The sequence below is a fragment of the Marmota monax genome, unplaced genomic scaffold (genome assembly GCF_021218885.2).
Source record: "Marmota monax isolate L192 unplaced genomic scaffold, Marmota_monax_Labrador192_F-V1.1 WCK01_AAM20220418_F8-fsc00111, whole genome shotgun sequence".
Lineage (NCBI taxonomy): Eukaryota > Metazoa > Chordata > Mammalia > Rodentia > Sciuridae > Marmota > Marmota monax.
Genome location: NW_026695067.1, coordinates 2575159 through 2596911, shown reverse-complemented (window position 1 = coordinate 2596911; position 21753 = coordinate 2575159). Strand labels below are relative to the sequence as shown.

At 49.6% G+C, this 21753-nt stretch overlaps 1 protein-coding gene across 3 annotated transcripts in view; it reads right to left on the bottom strand.

The window, feature by feature from the left end:
- The window catches only part of Pstpip1 (proline-serine-threonine phosphatase interacting protein 1), a 41473-nt gene extending 23617 nt beyond the window's left edge, over positions 1–17856 (bottom strand). Inside the window, exon 1 of one of the 3 annotated variants that reach the window (XM_046428028.2) lies at positions 17344–17856. In XM_046428028.2, coding sequence (XP_046283984.1) covers positions 17344–17379 — 36 coding nt within the window. In that variant the 5' untranslated portion in view covers positions 17380–17856. The remainder of the gene's footprint in view (positions 1–17343) is intronic. The other 2 variants (XM_046428030.2, XM_058573838.1) reach the window with 2 other exon arrangements.
- Positions 17857–21753: the final 3897 nt, after the last annotated feature.

The following is a 21753-nucleotide window of genomic DNA, read 5'->3' as shown; positions in this document are numbered from 1 at the left end:
AGGATGAGTAAGAAGAGGGTGCCAAGCCGAAGCCCTGGAGGAAAGCTGTTTCACCGACAGGTCTCTGTGGAGCCACCAGGAGCAAAGAGAGCATTGGGGGATGGTGTCTCCAGAGGCCAACTCTCCTGGTGGTGGAGACTGGGAAGCCACCCCCAGATCAGTACAAGGAAGGGCCTTCCAAGAGTCAAGTGGCCCCAGATTCAGAACACAGGGCAAGCTGTGTCACTAGTGCCAACCACTCATGGTTCATAAGCAGGTCAGGGGGTCCTGGGAGGGGGTTCCAGCCTCAGATGTTGTGTCAAACTAGGGGGTTTGTGTCTAGGTGTCTCCTGACCAAGCCTTGGGGGGCCCCTGGACAAGCACGTGGATGGGGGATGCCTTATAGCTTTCCTGAGATGGTCCAGGCCAGGCATTAGGAAGAGGGCCAAGAGGGCCAAGAGGGCCAAGGCAGACCTTTACTGTTTAGAGAGCCCAGCACGTGAATGGGTCTTGAGCTACTCTGGAGCCAGCTAGGCCACAGGACCCTGAGGTCAGATAAGGGTTTCCAGAATTCCCCGGCCTTCCACCAAGTCTTAGTCTGATGGCTGCTGCCCAGGCCTTGCAGGGCCTCCCCTCTACGCAGCTGGGCAGCCAGCAGGACAGGCCCTGAGGTGTCTGGACCCACACCAGGCTCCAGAGTGCTGGGGAGCCACAGGCCTGTAGCTGACCAGTCAGCCCCCTGCCTCCGTGGGCCTCCCTCAGAGACAGCCTGGGAGCCTTCGGGAAACCCCCTGAGGACCACAAGAGCCCTGAGGAGGACCACTGTGCACCAGCTTGACGTCTCATCCCAGTCATGCTGGGCAGCTACTGCGGGTGACAAGGACGAGGAAGGCCTGGAGGACAGGTTCCTCTGGCCCTGTGGGCCCCTGGCTGGTGACCAAGGCCTGGCTTGACAGCTTTGTTCTTTGACATTGGCTCTTTCCCCTGGGAGGACGGAAGGATCTTCCGGCTCCTCTGTGGGGTCCTGGCTGCCCAAGGCTCCATCGCGCCCAGCCTCAGTCCCTGCCCTTCCTCCTGCTTTATGAATCCCTAATGTGCAGAAAAGCCAGAGACAAGGGGCAGGGCGGGGAGAGGACACATGGCAGTGCCAGTGCGAAAGCCCAGAGGTGGGACAAGGAGCTGGAGGTGTGGTGCCACCCAGGCAGCAGGAGGCCCTGAGGGGAGAGGACCTGCCCAGGGGGCACGAAGGACCAGAGGCAGGTCAAAATTCAGGGGAAGGGAGCCATGGGGCCTGGTGGGCTCAGCCGGGCACAGAGCCATCCTCTTGGTCCAGCATCCCCTCTAGCCCTCTGAGAGCCCTGGGGCCATCCGCACTATCACACCTCGCATGACACAAGGAACTGAGGCCCCACAAGCTCAGTGGCCTTCCCTCGCAGCCCCTCTAGCGCCCCTGCCAGGCTGACGAGGCAGTCCAGGACTCCCTAGGTCCAGCAGAGGCCGAGGGTGGGGCAGGTGTAGGAGGGAGGCGGTGGGACCGGGGTGGTCAATGCAGGGAAGGAGGAAACTGAACTGCCCAGAACCTGAGCCCCCTGGAGGAGACAGTGACCCTTAGAGCAAGTCAGGAGGGTCCCAGGCTGTCTTCACAGGAAGGATAGCCACCACCAGGGCCTGCCTGTGATGACCCATGTAGGGCTCCTTGCTGCAGAGGCTGCAGCCTGTGAGTGACCACAGAGGGACTGGATCCAGGCACCAGTGGTCCAGGCATTGTCCCTGCACGTTCCCATTTGCAGGCACCACCCCTCCTATGCCATCTACACCCGCCAAGGACCTCCCATGGGAGCGCTGGCCCAACTTCGGGGAGTGGGGCGTGGGAAGAACTCAGGCATTGAGTCCTGGTTCTGATCAATTCTATGTGCAAGGATTGTGAGATCTTGGGCGAGTCACTTAACCTCCTGAGCACAGGTTCCCTGCTCTGAAAAATAGAGCAGGGACTAAGTGAAATAATGCACAGAAGAGTCCAGCAAAGGCCACCCAACACCTAATGAGCTCCTGGAAAACAGTGGCCATGGATATTAGTACATAGCAACTAAAAGTAAAAAAAAAAAAAAAAAAAAAAAAAGGAAATAAAAACGAGAAGTAGAAGTGAGGTTGTATCTTTGCTGTGACACTTCTCTGGATTAGTTGTTCCCGGTCTGTGGGCCTCAGCTTTTCCATCTGTAAACTGGCATGAACACGTGTACATTGTGCCCTTATGGGGCTGTTGTGGGGCACCCTGCTCTGTTGCTCAGAAATGCTGTGGGTGCTGGACATTGTGGTACAGCCTGTAATTCCAGCCTCTCAGGAGGCTGAGGCAGGAGGGTCGCAAGCTCAAAGCCAGCCTCAGCAATTTAGCAAGGCCCTAAGCAACTTAGGAAACTTAGTGAGACCCTGTCTCGAAATAAAAACTGAAAAGGGCTGGGGATGAGCCGGGCGCAATGGTACACGCCTGTCAAAGCAGCGACTCAGGAGGCTGAGACAGGAGGATCCCGAGTTCAAAGCCAGCCTCAGCAACCACGAGGTACTAAGCAACTCAGTGAGACCCTGTATCTAAATAAGAAATATAAAATAGGCTGGGGATGTGGCTCAGTGGTTAAGTGCCCCTGGGTTCAATCCCCAGTACCAAAAGAAAATGAATAAATAAATGCTGTTGGTGTAAGTAAGGACTGGCAACCTCCCCTGGAGTTGGAGCTTTCTCAAGAAACAGAGATGGGCCCTTGGAGCTGCAGGAAGCCCCACACCTATCCTCATCTCCTGCCCTGAAAGTAGGGAGAGACCTCTGAACCTTCCAGAGAAGGCCCCTCAGACTTCTCTGCCAGTCTCAGTAGGTCCTGTGCCTCAGAACGACCCTGGACTCTTACTGAGATGCCTCTGATCCTGGGGTTAGATGGGTTCTCACACCTGTGGGGCTGGGGGTTGTCCATGGGGCTCCTTGCCCTTGCTTAGCCATTAACATGCACATTTCTGAGTCTCAGTCTTCTAACCATAGAAGCCAATTTATACTACAGTGTTTACTGACAAGGACCAGAGGCTCAGAAAGTGGAGGGCCACCAGTGAGTGTAGCAGAATCAAAGCAGGGCATTCACTGGGTTCTAAAGTCAAAGTAGGAAGCAAAGATGGCGCCCTCCAAGGAAGGAGCTCTGCGTTAGAATCTGGGAAATTGCTTTGCTCCAGCATGTTGTGTAGAACCACACTGTGGGAAAGTACATCTCTAAATAGAATGAGATGCTGCCCCTTTGTCCCTGGGGAGTGGTGCTGCCCGAAGGAGCCCTGAGCCCCCGGAATTTATCATTTAATTTAACATTCGCCATTTAACATTTCATTCTCAGCCTCCACGTGGGTAGGACAGACTGTTGGACCCTGTGTACAAGATCCTTTTCTCTAGGGTTAGGAGTTATCTGAGAACTTGGATAAAGTTCCAGCAGCCTCATGGTTACTCTTGCCCTGGCCTGAAGCCTAGTCTCCATCCCTGGTCTTTCCCTGGCCCCACCATCAGTCATACATATTTGTTTCCAGGGTCAACTTCCACCCTCTTCTGTCTCTAAGTGAAAATCATCACAGATACCACCAACACAGCAGCTGCTCCCTGTGCTATGCAGAACCCCATGGCCTATGCCAAGCGTTTAGTATTCATGACAGCTCTGGGGACACCAGTCCACACCTCCATGCTGATTCTCCTACCCAACTTCCCACCTCTGCTGGCCTGAACCATTCTCCCTGACTTTCTGGGCATTCCTACCACCCATAGTCCAGTGTCTCTGTGCCTGGGAGCATGGGCTCACAGCTGGTCCACAGCAAAGGACACATGTTCAGAAGACACCAAGAAGGGAGTCTCTTTTTGCTTCAGAGGCTGTGGTCCTCAAAGTAAAGGAGTAGAAGTCCTGATTTTCACAGTCCTCTCAAGTCCAGGTAGGACATCAGTTTCATGCAGGGCCCACCATGATCAGTGACCTGGGCTGCCAGTCTTCCCTCCAGATCCTCCTTAAAGAAGAGTGAGAGCTGGTGGGGCCTTAGGGAAGTCATGAGCCTACTCAGGAAGCCAGAAGGTACAGCAATCACAGGAAGGAGTCAACCACTCCATAACACTGCATTTGGCCATGATTTCTTGAATATGACATTAAAACACAGGCAACAAAATAAAAATCAGATAAATTGGACTTCAATAAAATGAGACTTTTGTGCAGGAAAAGACAACATCAGAGACCTCTCTAAGGTAGGGTGACTCCTAAGTGTGCCCAGGTTCAGGGAGTAAAGAAGGTTTGTCAGAAAGTCCCAAACTTCGGTTTCTTCAACCATAAAATGGGAACAACAAAAGCACTGCTACTCAGGACCCCAAATAACCAAAATAACCTTAGAGAAGAAAAAAGTTTGAGGATCGTGTTAGTTAGTTTTGTGTTGCTGTGACAAAATACCTAAGAAAAACAACTTAAAGAAGAAAATATTTATTTTGATTTCAGAGGGTTCGGTCCATGGTAAGCTGGCTCCATTTCTTTGGGCCTGTGGCAAAGCAGAACATCATGGCAGAGGTTGTGGTAAAGGAAAGCTCCTCACCTTATGGTAGCCTGGAAAGAGAAAGAAGAAGGGGCCAGGGACAGGATATAGCCCCCCAAAGGTCCTCCAGCTAGGCCTACCATATAAAGTTTTCACCACCAGCCCAAAAATTCATTCAGCTGTGACTAATTCACGGATGAGGCCAAAGCCCTTGTAATCCAGTCACTTCTTCAAATCCCCATGCCTGACCGTTGTCGCACTGAGGATTATGCCTTAACACTTGAGCCTTTGGAGGATATTCCAGATCCAAACCGTGACAAAGACACACTTCTGATTCCTAAGCTTAGTACAAAGCTACGGTAATCAAAATAGTATGGTACCAGCATAAAGACAGGCTTGCAGACCAAAGGAATAGAATAAAAAGTCAGAAATAAACCCTCAGACATATGGTCAATTCATGTTTGACAAGGGTGACAAGACCATTCAATGAAGACTCCTTGGAAATCTGGGAATGGAACCACCATTTGACTCAGCTATCCCTCTCCTTGAACTATACCCAAAGGACTTAAAAACAGCATACTACAGGGACACAGCCACATCAATGTTTATAGCAGCACAATTCACAATAGCTAAACTGTGGAGCCAACCTAGATACCCTTCAGTGGATGAACGGATAAAAAAATGTGGCATATGTACACAATGGAATTTTACTCAGCAATAAAAGAACAAAATCATGGCATTTGCAGATAAATGGATGACATTGGAGAAGATAATGCTAAATGAAGTTAGCCAATCCCAAAAAACCAAATGCCAAATGCTTTCTCTGATATAAGGGGGGTGACTCATAGTGGGGTAGGGAGGGGGAGCATGGGAGGAATAGATGAATTCTAGATAGGGCAGAGGGCTGGGAGGGGAAGGGAGGAGGCAGGGGATTAGCAAGGATGGTGGAATGTGATGGACATCATTATCCAAAGTACATGTATGAAGATATGAATTGGGTGTCAAAATACTTTATATACAAACAGAGATATGAAAAATTGTGGTATATATGTGTAATAATAATTGTAATGCAAAAATAATCAAAGTACATGTATAAAGACATGAACTGACATGAACATACTTTATATACAAGGATATAAAAAATTGTGCTTTATATGTGTAATAAGAATTGTAATGCATTCTGCTGTCATGTATTTTAAAAAAATAAAATCAATTGAAAAGAAAGAAAAAAAAAGACCATTCAATGAGCAAAAGACAGTCTTTTCAACAAACAGTGCTGGGAAAAGTGAATATGCACTTGCAAAAGAATAAAGTTGGAAGCTTACCTCACACCACACACAAAAATTAACTCAAAGTGGATCAGTCACCTATACATAACACCTAAATCGATAAAACTCTAAAATGAAAATATAAAGGAATAGTTTCACAACACTGCGTTCAGCCATGATTTCTTGAATATGATATTAAAACACAGGCCACAAAATTAAAAATCAGATAAATCGGACTTCAATAAATGAGACTTTTGTGCATGAAAAGACAACATCAGGAGAGTGAAGACAATTCACAGACTGGAAGCAAATGTTTGCAAATCATATAGCTGGTAAAGGATGAGTATCCAAAATATATAAAGAACTCCTACAATTCAACAATAAAGGACAAGTGATTCAGTTAAAAAATAGGCAAAGGCCTTGAATAGCCATTATCCAAAGAAGTTAAACAAATGGCCAATAAGCACTTGAAAATATGCCCAACATCCTTAGTAGGGAAATGCAAATCAAAACCGCAATGAGATATCTCTTCCTGCCTTCTAGGTTGGCTATTTGATTTTTTAAAAAGAAAGAAATTAACAAGTGTTAGCAAAGATATGGAAAAAGTGAAACTCTTTTGCATTGCTGACGGGAATGTAAAATGGTACATTTACTCTAAAAAAGTTTGGCATTTACTCAAAAAATTAAATGTGTGGGGCTGGGTGTCAGGCCCAGCGGTAGAACACTTGCCTAGCATGCATGAGGCTCTGGGGTTCCATCCCTAGTACTGCAAAATGAATACATGAACACATCTGTAAATGAACAGTTAAGCATGTGATCACCATGTGATCCAGAAATTCCACTCCTAGATACATTCCCAAAACCAGAAATTCAGAGCCTTGTACACCAATGTTCATAGCTGCATTCTTCACAATAGCCACAAAGAGGACACAGCCCAGACATCCATCAATGGATGACTGCATAGACAAAGAAAAAGATATATATATATATATATATATATATATATATATATATATATATATATATATAAATATTATTTTGCCATAAAAGGGGGGGAAATTCTGACAGATGCCGCAGCATGGATGAGCCTTGAAGACACTGCAATAAATTATATAAGTCATACACAAAAAGACAATATGATTATACTTTTATGAGATACCTAGAATAGTCAGGTTCACAGAGACAGAAAGTAGAGACGGAATGGGGAATGGGGAATGTTATGTTTGGGATCTTCAATGTCCCCAAAGGTCATGCATTGAAAGTTTCCAGTCTATAATGCCATTGGGAAGGGGTGGGATCTTTAGGAGAGGGGCTGGTCACGCGGAAGGAAGCTAGGTCACTGGGTGTGTCCTTGAAGTACATTCTGAGCAGTGGCCTCTCCTTTCTCTCTTTGCTTTCCAGCTGCCACAAGCTGCTCACCACATCCCACAGTGGCAGAGCCAAGCAACCATGGACTGAAATCTCTGAAACCAAAAGCCAAAATAATAAACCTTTCTTCCTTATAGCCTTTGTGTATGTGTGAGTGTATGTCACAGTGAGGGAAAACTGACTAACACAAACTGTGTGGGGAATTTACTGTTGAGAATGAAGAGCAGTTCTGAAAATAGTAAATGCTCTTAACACCACTAGACTGGACACTGGATTGCACACTTAAAAATGTTTAAAATATATTTACCAGACTAGGTGCAGTGGAACATTCCTGTAATCCCAGGAGGGAGGCTGAAGCAGGAGGATTGCAAGTTCAAAGCTAGCCTCAGCAACTTATCGAGGCCCTAACCAACTTAACAAGACCCCTGTCTCAAAATAAAAAGGGCTGGAGATGTGGCTCAGTGGTTAAGATCCCCGGGTTCAATCCCCAGTACCAAAAAAAAAAAAAGATGATAGATAGATAGATAATCTCCCCCAAAACCAAAACCTCCAAACTCTATTCATTCTCTGGTAAGTCAAATGAAGTCACACAGATAGGAAGAGCCAGACATATGCTCATGGTCAGCAACAGTGATTAATCACCATAATCACCTACACCAGCGGTTCTCAAGCCTGGTTACATGTCTGAGGCACTGGAGAACTTTGAAATACCCAGATACCCAGGCCCCCTACCGGAAATGTAGATGTAGTTGATCCGGAGCCTGCTCTGAGCCTTGGGCTTTTTGAGAGCTACAGTCTAGAAGACCTGGCTCTCCCCTCTGACCTATCTCCACCTACTCTCTGCCTCGGCTTGCTTCTCCAGCCACGCAGGCTCCCTGTTGTCCCTCGAACACCTCAAGCATGCCTCATCGCCACCTCTTCTCTTCCTCTCCAGCAGTGGCTCAGTTTCCTGTTCCTGCGGTCACCACTGGGAGGCCCACCCCATCTCCATACTGGCAGCAAGTCTCTGTGGCTACTTCCTGTTGCCCAATATAGGATGGAAGGAGCTGTCACCCGCCCACTTTCTGTCACGCACTGCTCAGGGTGCCAGGCCTGAGTAAACCACTGTCCCAGTTACTCAAAAGGCTCTGACCCAGGTCTGGGAAGGCAGCAGCCGGCCCCAGCCAGCCCCAAAGCCTATGTAGGGGGCAGCCCCTGGCCCATGGCCCTTGCCCAAGCCAGTTTCCTCTGTAAAGCAGGACTAAGAAAATGAGCCTCATAAGGATAACAATGTGCAAGGTTCCAAAAAGCTAGAAGAAAGAATTTTGAAAGTTTCACTATTAAAAAAAAAAATGGCAGAGGTTTGAGGAGATGAATATGTTTGGCCTAATTTGAACAGCAATGTACACTTGAATTGAAACATGATACCCCATTAATATGTCCAAGTCTATGTTATTGTCTATCAATTAAGAATAAATTTTTTAAAAGAACACTCTTATTAAAAAACAAAACAAAACAAAACAAAAAAACACCAATCTCCCAGGACTACTACTGGAATTAAATGAGATGCATAGAGCATCTTGTTATTTGAAACCAAAGGAATGTCTGTCTCAAGGTAGAATGGAATAGGCGATGGTGGGTGGTTAAGGAGGCATTCTGGAAAGATCCACATCCAAGGCTCAACATGCAGGCACATATCCAGTTATTAATCTGGGACCCTCAAGACTGGTTCCTGGTCCAGCTCACTGTGGTGAGCAGGAGGTGACCCCTTAGCACGGCCCTGAGCCACCTCGCCCTCAAAGCCCTTATCGTAGGTAAGCACAGTTCTTATTGCCCCAACGTCCCATGGATGAGGAAACTGAGGTTCAGAAAGGGAAATGACTCTCTCCCAAGTCACCCAGTAAGTGAGGGGTGGGGCAAGTGAAGTTTCAAAAAAGCTCATTTCCTTCAGAACCTGGGGGATGGGGAGCCGCTTGGCCTCTGAGGGAGGGACCTTTTGGAGCCGACAGAGGGGATCCCCGGTGTGGGCAGCGCAGGGCAAGGGGTGCCACTGCCTCCAGCACCAAGGCAAGGCAGTTTCAGTTTCCACCCCAAGTTCCTGTCATCCTGTGGTTTGCAGCATCAGCGGGCTCCAGTAAGGAGGGAGGACATTCTGGTCATAACCTGCAGCTGTCGGGCCTTTTTGCACAAGAGGAAATAAGCGCCACCAGAAAGGTACAAAAAGGCAGAAGAAAGTGTCTCTGCCACCATTTAGGTCAGAGGTGCCTTTCACAATCCAGCTGGGGCTGTCCCTTCCTGCCAGTCACTTTGCACAATGCCCATGGCACCCTCTGTGCCTCCCACAGCTCTGTCCCTGCTGGACTTTCCACCTGGAGTGCCGTCGACTCTCCAGCCATCTCCCCAACTCTCACCCACCTTCTAAAGCCCAAGCAAGGCCCTCCTGCTCCATCCCTGGGGCTGCCCTAACCCAGGGGCTGCCCCAGCTGAGCTCAAGCTCCTGGGGCCTGGAACACCAAGTAAGTCATCAAAGATGCACATTTTATTTTCCACAAGCAATAAGATTAAAGGTGGAGTTGGGCGTGATGGTGCATGCCTGTCATCCCAGCAGCTCAGTAGGCTGAGGCAGGAGGTCAGCCTCACAAGTTCAAAAAAATAATTGGCAGTAACCTCAATGATCAACAGTAGGGAATCAGACACATAAATCATAACATGTCTATCAAATCCAAAAGCTGGAGAATCGTGCAGCCATTAACCACGGTGCAGCCTCAAAGCCAGCCTCAGCAAAAGTGAGGCACTAAGCAACTCAGTGAGACCCTGTCTCTAAATACAAAATAGGGCTGGGATGTGGCTCAGTGGTCGAGTGCCCCTGAGTTCAATCCTAGGGACCAAAAAAAAAAAAAAAGAAAAGAAAAGAAAAAAATTGAAGGTGGAGCCGAGTTCTTAACATAGAACACTGCAGCCAGTGAACCCTGAAGGTGGCCATAGGCGGGCAGAAGCAGAGCGGACATGACCACAAACCTCTGCCAACTTCCAGCACCTTCAGATGGCTGACTACATTCTGTGAAATGGGCACAGTAGAACCAAGTATTTGGTCCCCAGGGGTCCATGTACCACAAGGTGTGCACAGAGCACGTGGAAGAGGCAAAAGTACCAAACCATGAACTTGGCCTAAAAATACCTTCTTGACCTTGAAAGCAGAAATTGCTTTATTTTTAAAATACTTTCTTTCTAATGACACACTTAATTCTTATTTACTTGCAGAAAATTGGGGGCAGGAATCGGCCTCTTCCAAATCCACAGGAGCCAACGGTAACATGTAGGAGGCCTCCCTTTCATCCTACTCGAATCATAACTGAACCAAGAACAACTAGTCTAGAACCAAGGAGAAAAGGGTCAAGGACAGATCTAGGTTGGAGTCACTGCTCTACCCTGTACATGTGACCTTGATGTGCCTCTTGACCCGCCATCGAGACAGGAAGACACTGACACTTCATCCTTGCGGGGTGGACTTGTGGAGTGGCTGTTGCTGTACCTGGCATGTCACAGACACCAGACACACAGGCACCTCTGCTGCTCCCCTGGGGATGATTTAAGAACCTGGAACTCAGAAGATAACATCTTCAATGGAACTTAAAATACAAGTCCTCTTTTCCATTTTTATTTAATTTTTTGAACAAGTAGTACATTTACATGGCTCAAAAATCAAACAGTGTATAAATACATATCACGCAAATTCTCACAGCTCTCTTTTCTCTCATTCCCCCAGGAGTGAAGCACTTTATCTAGTCCCCTGTGTAGCCTTGAGAGATTCTGCCTGTGAGGAGGAGGCTGCTCCAGGATCAGTGCTGATTCCTCCCACTTTTCTCAACAGGTTGCCTGTAAGAACCACGGTTTGGCTCTGAGGGTTGATTTTGTTATAACAACACATCTTACCCACATTTGGAGAGCGTCCATCCTCATTCCTACTGAGCCACGGCCAGAGAGAGATGGGGAAGGCAGCTGGTAGCAGCAAAGGCAGGACAGCCAGAGGCTCCTGCTCCCACTGCCTGCACCACCTACAAGCCCCTGTTGCTCCTCAGCCGCTGGCCACAAAGAGCCACTGGCCTCCTCAGCCTTTGAGGCCGCGGGGCCTACCCTGCAGCATGTTCTCCCTCAAAACCTGACTAAGCTCGGTTCCTGGCCAGGCCCAGCCTCTTCCAGGTCACTCTGGTCCTTCCTTCCCACATAGAAAGGCTCCTGCCCAGCCAGAGGGCTAGGAGAGGTTCCAAAGCAGCTGTTCCCACCCAGAACTAGAGAACTCCTGTTCCTTCACTCTGAAGGCCTCCCCTCCTAGGAGTCTACCCCAGGAAGTAATCCTCAAGTGAAAACCATTTATATTTGAGAAATCTACCCCTTATGACACTGCCCAGAATAAAAAAATAATTGGCAGTAACCTCAGTGATCAACTATAGGGAATCAGATCCCTATCAAATCCAAAAGCTGGAGAATCGTGCAGCCATTAACCACGGTGCAGTTGAAGATGAAGAACTTGCATTCACACCCACAAGCATTCACTAAATATAGGAGTGTCACACAACAGTGTGAATATACTTAACACTCCTGAACTGGACCCTTAAAAATGGTTAAGATGGTAAATCTTGTGGATTAGTTTAGCTCTGCCCTGCCAGTCAAATTCCTAGAGGCAAATATGGGCTTTGGTATCATAGATACTACCTGTCAATCAGCTGTTGGTTATTTGGACATGATTGGTAGCCATTCTGTCCAAACTTTGGCACTACTTATTTTGCAATGCACGGATCAGCCTGGCTCTGTCCTTTACCTGGATGCATGGGCTGCGGTGGTGATACTCAGCCCCTCTTTGGTTTCCAACAGGCTCAGGTTACCCATCGTGACCCCAACCTCAGCTTCGTGTCCCCTCTGGTTTGGTTTTTTTTTTTAGATGGGATCTCACTCTGTTGTCCAATCTGGCCTTGAACTCATGAGCCTCATCCTCCCAAGTAGGTGGGATTACAGGTGTGCCACCACACATGTCACCTCTTGACACCCACAACACAAATGCCAAGTCCTTCTGGAGCAAATGTAAAGTTCGAGCCCATCGAGGAGCTTGTCGCAATGCGCTGGCTTCGTGTTCGGCTGCATAATGAGGGCAGTGGGTTTGGAAATAATGCTTTCAATTCCTTGTTACTGTATATACCAGGACAATTTCCTGTTGACTAATATGAAAGTGTAACTTTTGGATGCAGTATATTTTAGAACAAATATTCAGAGCTAAATTCTTCAATTGAGTACGTCTGAGAGACAACTTCTTCAGTTGATCCATTTTATGTTATGTGTATTTTACCACAATTTAAAATGAAAATTTAAATACTAGGAATAAAAGGAGGGAGAATCCAAAATTATGTTCACAGTGCACTTCTGCTTGTGTAAAATAATCTATGGAAACACAAACAAAAAATCATATATATGTAAAAAATACACACACACACACACACACACAAACATTACCACCTGTCTCTGTGTGGTGACACTAAGGATGGGTTTATTTTTTAACCTATTTTTCTTCATTTTTTCACTTTCCTTTTAGGGTCTTTTGCAGGGGTAGGTACCAGGGATTGAACTCAGGGGCACTTGAACACTGAGCCACATCTCCAGCCCTGTTTTGTATTTTATTTAAAGACCAGGCGCCACTGCATTGCTTAGTGCCTCACTTTTGCTGAGGCTGGCTTTGAACTCGCAATCCTCCTGCCTCAGCCTCTGGGGCCACTGGGATTATAGGCGTGCACCACCACATCTGGCTTCCTTTTAGGGTCTTATATTTGTTTTTGTTTCTTTAGAAGGTATACACGTATTTAGCTTTAACAGCCCAGGACAGAACAGGTGCCCAGGAAATGTCAGCCTCTCCCAATGCCTTGAGGCTATGGTATGTCCACCAGGGTGTCCTGGGGCAGGGAAGGCAGCTGTAGAACAGATCAAAGTGAGGCCCCCCAGTCCTCTTCTCTGTAGTTTCTGAAATAGGGAACCTCAGAGTCCCAGGACTGGGAAGGGGAAGGGGAAGAAGTTCTAGCAGCTGAGGGGACCCACAGGAAAGGGGTGGGCCCGGCCCAGCTGCAGTTCACTGTGCGTCCCTGGTGAGTCACTCCCCACTCAGCAGTGGTGTCCTCCCTGCTCAGTGGGCATGGGAGGCTTGGGTCCCCTCAGCGTGGCACAGAGGTTTCCAGATGATGCTAGAGCCCAGCCTCTAAGGCAGAGATATGATCACACGCCAAAGGAAAAAGTCCGGACCTGCTCCCCACTTACCTACCGAGTGATGCCCACCAAATGTAGGGGAGGGGTCACTGCAGCATATGTGGCCCAGCCTCCTTCAGCCCTTGCTTTTCCTTTTAACTATCCCCAAAGGAACAGGATGTGGATCTCAACCAAATTTGGTCCAGAACTAGATTTCCCCTCTTAAAACAGCATCCAACCATGCCTTTGCAAAGGCCATAGAAGGGGTTGCAGGGGAGGAACCGCTTGGATACTTCTCAGAGCACTCTTGGCCTGGTACCTCCAACTCCAGCACTGAGCTGTGACATCCTTGAAGTTAAGAAAATCTTATTCATTTGATCAGATGTGGGGGTGGAGCTTCTCAGGGGTCCAGCTCTGACCATCCAGCAGAGAACCCTACTCAAAAAATATTTGTAGACTATAACTAAAATGAAAGAAAGGAGAAAATGGGTTCAGGCGGGCAGGTGGACCATGGGGTTAGTCACTGTCTTTTCATTGACTCTGTAAATATTTACTTAGCATGCACCCCATTCACCGGTGATACTGATGAGGATGCAAACAGATGTTCATGCAGTACAGTTCAGCTGCCCACTGGGAGCAGAGCCATCGGCTAGCTGGAGTTGGGGTGAGGCTAGACTTAGCCTTCTCTAGGCTTTCTTGTCCTTTTGACTCGGTACTAGGGCAACCTATATGAGATCTAAAGGCCTCTCAGCTGGGATGCCTGGTATTCTCAGCCTCCGTCTTGTCTCACTGACAGCCACAAACTTCCTGCAGAGCAATGATGCTCTTTATCGTGTGTGTGTGTGTGTGTGTGTGTGTGTGTGTGTGTGTGTGTAGCAGAAATCAAATTATCCCTTCCCTCCTACTGGGTTGGCTCACTCCCACAGAAGCCTGCATCTGAATGCTGTGCCCTAGCTAAAATCGAGCTATATAAAAATGCAATGTGCCCACACTACAAAATTGCAAATATAGGCCTAATGAGGAACAGGACTGGGTCTATACCCACACTAAATGTTCCTACCACTTTTGAACCACCATATCTGCTTTTTATCATTTTTCTGTTTCCTTCTTTGCTACCAGATACCAGTGATGTGTGAGACTGCCCCCAACAGCTCAGGGCCACCAATATTCATCCATCACCAAGTATATACCAGGTTTTGACCTCTACTAATTTATTGTTCAAAGACCCCCATGACTAAGACCCCATGTTCAAACTGTGAGTAAAATTAGAGATCACAGGCCCTGACTGCAAGCCATGGGCATCTCTTATGAGTAAATTGTATGAGCTTTAATGAATGTTCTTAGTGACATCATCTTCAACTCCTTAGAAAGCACTTATTATATGAGCTAATGCCAGAAACAGGGCTGGCTTTCACCTGTGATCTGGATCGACGACATCGCCAGACAACTGAATTACTGTAGGATCAAAAGTGATCCGTCTCCTTCAGGGGTTTCTTTCACTATTTCTTTTTTCTTTTTCCTCTTTTTCCCTTTTGCAGAACAACGGGTTGAATCTGGGGCCTCATGCATGCCAGGAAAGCATTCTATCACTGAGCTACATCCCCAGTCTTTTTTATTTTGTGTTTTGAGACAGGGTCTCACTAAGTTGTGGAGACTGGTCTTGAACTGGAGCTCCTCCTCCCTCAGCCTCCTGAATCACTGGGATTATAGGTGGGCACCATTGCACCTGGCTCTCCTTCCACTATTTAAAGACTAGTCATTTTCACTGTGCTGCCAGGCTGCAGGGTTTAGTGGCAGAACCTTGGGCTTGGGTGAGGGAAAGCTGGGAAGAGAGTCCAAGGGGGTTGGGCTCTGTCCCTCACATGTCCATTGTAAAAAAAGACTCTTGTCTTTTCTGTAAGTTGAGCTTCAAAAAACTGTTGTATTCATGCTCAGCTGAAATGTGACCCCTGTGGGAGGTAAGAGAAATTTTCTCGATATGGACCCTGAGACCCAGAGATCCAGTGATATGCCAGGTGGACAGAGGAATAGCCAAACACCCCGGAAGATGCAGGCATTGCAACCTGCCTGCTGGGGTTTGATCCTCACTGTGTGGTGTGAGGCAAATCCTGAAGTCCCTATGCCTCAATTTCCTCATCTGAATAACAGGGAAAACAACAGCCTCTACTTTATTGGTTGTTGTAGGGATTGAGTGGATAGACACACAACTCTGAGAATAGCGTCTGGCACATTTTTAGTGCTAGTAAGCGTTAGTCGTTTTTGTGCTGGGTGAGACGAGCCCTGGAGCGAAGCATGAGAATCTACCTGGGAGCAGGTGATGCTGACAGTGACGAGGCCTCTGCTCTGGCTTAGTGTGAAGGTTCCACTGGACACTTCTCTCCCTCTCCCTGCTCTGACCTTCTTCATCCCAGGCCCAGAGAGCAGCCACAGAGGAGGGGAGGCACCTGGAGACCAGGACACCTGCAGCAGCCCAGAAGTGGGACAGTGCAGGGAATGGGGTAGGGGGTGCCACTCAAGGAAGCCACCACACCCTGCTCCTTACATACCATCCCCTCTGCCCAGACCCTGCCATGGGGGCTGCTCCTTGCCCCAGCTCTTTAGGGAAGGTGGGCCCAGGGCTTGGGATGGGGACAGAGGTCCTTGGTGGTAAAACCATCAGGGTCTCCTGACCTGCCTGGGCTACAAAGCAGCCTAGATTTCCAGGTCCGACCTCTTTCCCAACTTTGCACTCCAAATCAGAGCAGTGATGTGGTGACTCACCCCCAGACCACCTTCTGGGGCTGTGGTTGCCAGCCTGGGCCACAAGCACCCTGGTGATCTGCCTGGGTCAAGCCACATCGGCCTCCATCAGCTCTGGGCTGGTCCTAGACCCTCTTTCGTGAAAGGGAAGAACGGAGGCCCCGCAAGACACAGGGTGCCCTCCCCAGGCAAGGCCATCTGCTCTCTGTGCAGGGAAGCAGGCCACTCACATGCTGGCCCAGAAGGGAGGGAAGGCCTGGCTCATTAGCTCTCATCCTCCTGGCTGCAGCCCCAGGAAAGGGCCCAGGGAGGGCCAGACTGTGGCTGGGGCTGAGCAAAGGGCCAAAGAGTCCACTGTGGGGCTGGAGGGAGTGTCCTCAGGACAGCCACATTCACCAGCTCTAACCAGAGAGATCTCAACTTGTTCCCAAAAGCCACTGGGGACAGCCAGAACTTAAGGACCAAAGGAAGGACTGAAGGACAAGTGGAAAAACCAGGGGGGAGTCAGAGTTCAAGCTGGGCTTGCGGCCACGTGGCCTGGGCCAAGGCACTTGACCTCCACCACTGGCCAGGTGCCCTTATTTCATGGGCAAAAGGATTAGATTTATGGCTGTGCTGAATTTAAGCACGCAGCAAGGAACTGCCCGGCCCGGCTGCCTCCTCAAGACCCCTGAGGTCTTCAGGGGTGAGGCGCTGAGTGAGGGAAGGTATCCCCACAAGGTGCTGGGAGCTTTAGGGCATTCGATCACCTTCAGCTGGTGTGTTTATTTGTATTTATCTCCATTATACAGACGGAGAAACAGAGGAGCAGAGAAAGAAAATGACTCACCCAGCCTGTAAGTAACAAAGCTAAGACGGGGACCCGAGTTTGTCTGGTTCCCAAATCTCTGACCTCTTCTTTGCCCCACCAGGGTAGCCTCCTCAAGTCCCCACCCATGTTACTCTCTTAGGAAGCTCCTGCTGTGGGGTGAGGGCTCTCCCAGGAAGGAATCAGCCCTGTGGGGCCAGAGGAGATGCCCTGTCCACAGGGGTGACATTTGCAGCGAAATCAATAACCCACCCCTAAAAACCCCCTTGGCCTTCCAACTCAGAAGGAATGTCAGTGGCCCAGGCCATCTCCACAACAATTAAGACCAAAACCACCCCCTGTTTTCAAGAGAAAACTTCCCGGTTGGAACCACGGCGGCATCAACTGCCTGGGGACAATTCAGACCGGCTGAACCCATTCCACTTGCTTGAGGTCTGTTCCCTCACTCACCCAAAAGGCATCTCGAAACTGCAGCTGGGGCATCATCCTCCAGGCGTCTGCTGCTGTGAAGCCTGTGCTGCTGTGAAGCCTGTGCTCCTGCCTCAGGCAGGGTTGACTGTGGGCCAGGAGCCAGGAGCACCGTCCCAGTCCCGGCAGAGCTGGCCCAGGCCCTCCCTCCCTGACCGGCGCCGTCTGCAGCACTGAGAAGGCAGCCACAAGCCAGAGACAACTGCAGAAGGCAGAAAAGGGGCTCAACCTGTTTTGTTTGGGGTTAGAATCGGCAGCAAAATGAGGAAGAAGCCGTGCCCAGTGATGGATAGGCGGGCTGCGGTGTCCAGCCCAGCCCCCAGCCAGCCCCAGTAGTGGAGGACACAGGCTGGGACCCAGGGCAGGGAGCCGGGATGCCGGCCCTGGTGAGCGGTGGGTGGCAGGGATGAGGGGGAGAGGCGGGCTGTGCACAGGCCAGGCGGGGAGGCAGTCTGAGGCCTGTGCAGGAAGGTTTGTGCAACCTTCCCCCAGGGCAGGCACCAGGGCCCTAGCCCACAGGAAGTGGAGCTGCTCTGCTCCCTGTGCAGCCCCGCCTGCCACCTGCCATCCTGCTGCCTGCCTCTGCTTGCCCCTTCTCAGCCCTGGACCAGTTTATTCTCTGAGCCATAAACTTAGGGAGCCCAAGACTGTGTGGGCAAAGGAGGGGTCCAGGAACTCCTGGGGCTGTCCCCAGCTCAGATGCTCTCCAAGCCAGGGTCAAAGAAGCTAGATTCTCTGGCGTCCCAGGACACAGCAACCATTCACCCAACCCTGCATGCCTGACTTCCAAGAGCTCAGTCTAGGGTAGACACCGCTGTGCTCTGGGGGGCTGTGGAAGCACAGAGGTAGGATGGGGAGGAAGCCCAGGGAGAACAGCCTGAGGCCCCATGGGCACTGCCCCTTCCCACCACAAATCTCCAGATTAGATACTCTCCAGGCAGGGAAGGCCCCTCTGAAAATGGAGTCTTTAGGCTCAATAAATGTGACTGGATGGAGAGAGAGACAGGATTATAAGGGCACAGAGATGGGAGTTTGGAAACCCAAGTAGGGGCCCAGTTTGTTTTTTTTTTGTTTTTTTGCTTTTTTGAGGGGGTCCCTACTCTTCAATGACTGAGGGGCTCCAATTGACCCTCTAATGCTCTGAGACTCAGTCTCCCCCACCTGTTACCTCTAGTCATTGCAAAAGAGACAGTGGTAAGAACACTTCTGGAAGTTCCAGTTTGGTGGGACAGGTGCTGGGGGCCCTGCTCTGAGGAGCCAGGCCTGCCCACTCAGCACAAGATGCTGGCAAGGCGTCCTGAGCCTAGGGTGGGCTGGTGAAAAGGATGAGTCAGGGACTGTCCACAAATCACCACCCTCACCAGTGTCTGCCTTGCAATTGACTGGGGTGGTAAGATAGATGAGAGCTGCTGCAGGAGAAATAGCTAAGCTCTCAAGTGCCAGTTACACAGGCCAGGGTTTAGATGGGGGCACACCCACGCTTCTAGAATAGCCACCCAAGAGGGAACACATCAGGGAGAATTACAGAGCAGTGGGACTGCCCCTGGAAGGCCCTAACCTCCAGCCTCCTTGAACTTGAGCTAATAATAAACCTCTTTAGCACTATGGCAACCTGTCCGGTTTTCTGTTACTTGCAGCTGCTAATCCAGTGGTGTAAAGTCACCTTGAATCCCGAAAGCCATATGCTGAGGCTGCACCTCTCCTCTGTCAGATGGCGTGATGCCCCTAGTTCTGGAGACAGACTAGAAACCCTCGGTCACTAGAAGGCTCCCTTTCATTGGCAGAAATCTTCACAGCTGGTTCCCTTCCCTGCCTCCCCAGGTGTTCTTTCCATCACCTCCCACAAACATCTGCTGCAAACAGGCCTCTTCCCTTTACACAGAGGCACCCTTCACACTCCTACCTCCACACTTTTGCTTTTCTCTGACCAGAATCCTCTCTGGCATGCCTTCCTAGATCTTCCTCCCCTGGGCAAATCTCTCCATCCCTCAAGGTCACTCTCAAGGCTCCCAACCACAAGGCCTTCGTTTCCCAATTGCATTGGTCCAGTCAAGGCACTGGTCTAGGTGGCCATGCTAATTGTGGGCTGGAGCAATTGGGGAGGGAAATAATGGAAGGAACATTTGAAGTTCTCTGCTAGAAAAAGGGCTTCTCTATCTGCCAGCCCCCACCACTTTTTCAGCTCCTAGGACTGGGTAAACCCAACAGCCAATTTGGTTTGGGAGCATTAACTAAGTGCCAGGTGCACTGGTAAGCTTCTTTCATGCCCATCTTACTTAATCCTCACCCAGCCTGTGCCCATCCTTTACAGATGAAAAAAACCAGTGATTAGTTCACGCAACTCACATGAGGTCTCACAGCCAGTAAGCAGAGGGCTGGTGTGGTTCCAGATCTGTGTGATGCCAAAGCACATGCTCTTAGTCTCCACAGCTGTTTTCTACCAACAGTCCTCTATTAAAAAGGGGTTCCTCCTTATTCAAAGACAATGCCATTGAGAATTTCCATCTCAGAGCATTAAGTTCTGAGTGCAGCCCCCTGCTTTCTACGGTTCTCCCTTCAGAACCCCAATCATGGATGGAAAACAGCCCACAGAGGCTGTTGGAGCTGACAGTGCTGCTGGGTTGAGAATCCAGCATTGGCATGTGCTCTGCTGTGTTCACTGGGCCATGTGCCTCAGCTGGGGATGCTCTAGGTTGCAAGGAACAAGCATCAGAAGGTCTAAGAGGAAGGAAGTGTATTTCACCCACACGAGGGGTCAGGAGCAGGGTGTTTTCCAGGTGTGGCAATTAGGGCCTCAGTTCTGTTTCTCTGGAGTTTCTCTTCCACTGGTGATCTTCCTTCTTGGGAGCCAAGGAGCGGCAGCGGCTCTAGTCTATGACTCAAAGAAAGAAAAGGAACACCAGTCCTGGTGTGTCATTTTCTCCTAAGTCCTGCCCCAACCCCCAGCCCTCTGGGAAACCTCCCCTGGTGTCTCATTGACCAGAAGTGGTCACATGCTCACACTTCACCAAAAGGCCATGGGAACAGGATCCCTTGGCAGGGCTGTTAAGGATGATGGGAGCCAATCAGAGAGACCTCCACAACCTTCTTCTCAGCCCACCCCGCAAATGCTGCTGGAACTGGGGCCCAGGGGAGGCAGACTTGGTTTCTGCCTTGAGGGGCTGACATATAGGAAGAGAGGTTCTAAGAAGAGCCCTCTCCATGGGGCATGGCTTGGAGGGTGAAACCAGAAGAGGGTGATGTAATGATTCTGAGGGGGATGAGGCCTAGATGGGTCAATGGGGGCAAATAGGTGGGACATCAGAGAGGTGCAGAAATGAAGGAAGGGGACTGAGACATCTGAGAACCCCAAAAGAAAAGGAGCTATATGGTTCGAGGCCCCTCCCTCACCAGCCGCCCCACCCCAGGCCCAGCCCTCAGGGAGGAGAATGAGTCCTGAAAAATCACAACTTTTTAGCAACCATGCCTACTGCTTCAAAACACAATTTGTCTTGAGGTCCCGGCAGCTGAGCCCCAGGCCAAGCTGTGGGGGAGAACCTCACCCAGGCTGAGCCCCATCCTGTTTTGCATAATATTTGAACACATCTGTTTGAAGAATTCAAGAAGTAGCAGGTCCAAGGATTGAGAATCAATTGCAAAATCAGTCGTTTGAGGATTGATTGCCACAGCCACGCACCTGGATCCACTCCAGCCATCCTTTGGAGCCATCATAAGTGACAAAAACAAAGGTACTAGCCACGAATGAGGGAATGTTCATATCTGGGGTGTTTCTTTAATTAGCTCTTTCATGCTGCACTCCCTTGAGCATGGGAATATTTGTGGAACAAACCCCACCCCGGTCTCTACCTCTTGATTTGATGGCACATTAAACCCACCAACTGCTGGGTTTCTCTGCCAGCCACAAGATTGATGGGGAAGTTGAGCCAGGCATCTCCATGTTCCAAGGATCTTCCTCCCCAGTTCACAGGGGATGGCAATCCCCAAGAGTGTTGCAGCTGCCAGGTCAGGATGCACCAAGTACCCGGGTCAGAGTAGAGCCGTGGGACTGCCATGCCCTATCCTGAGGTGCTCTGGACCCTGAATCTCCCGACACCTGCCCTCAGGCCCCTGCTGCAGGCAGAAGATAGTGGTGGTTGCTAGGCAGGAGTGGAGAGGGAAAGGCTGAAGACCCGTCCAGGGGAGGTGAACCAAGCCCTTGAAGCACACTTCATGGTCTGACCAGACTGCATTTAAAAAACACAAATTCAAAGATAATGCCATTGAGAATTTCCACCTCAGAGCATTAAGGTCTGAGTACAGCACCCTGCTGAGCAACAGGACCCTGTGTGACTGCACCTGATGCACATCTATGAAGCCAGCCCGGCTTACTGTCTGCTTTCCACATTGCAGAAT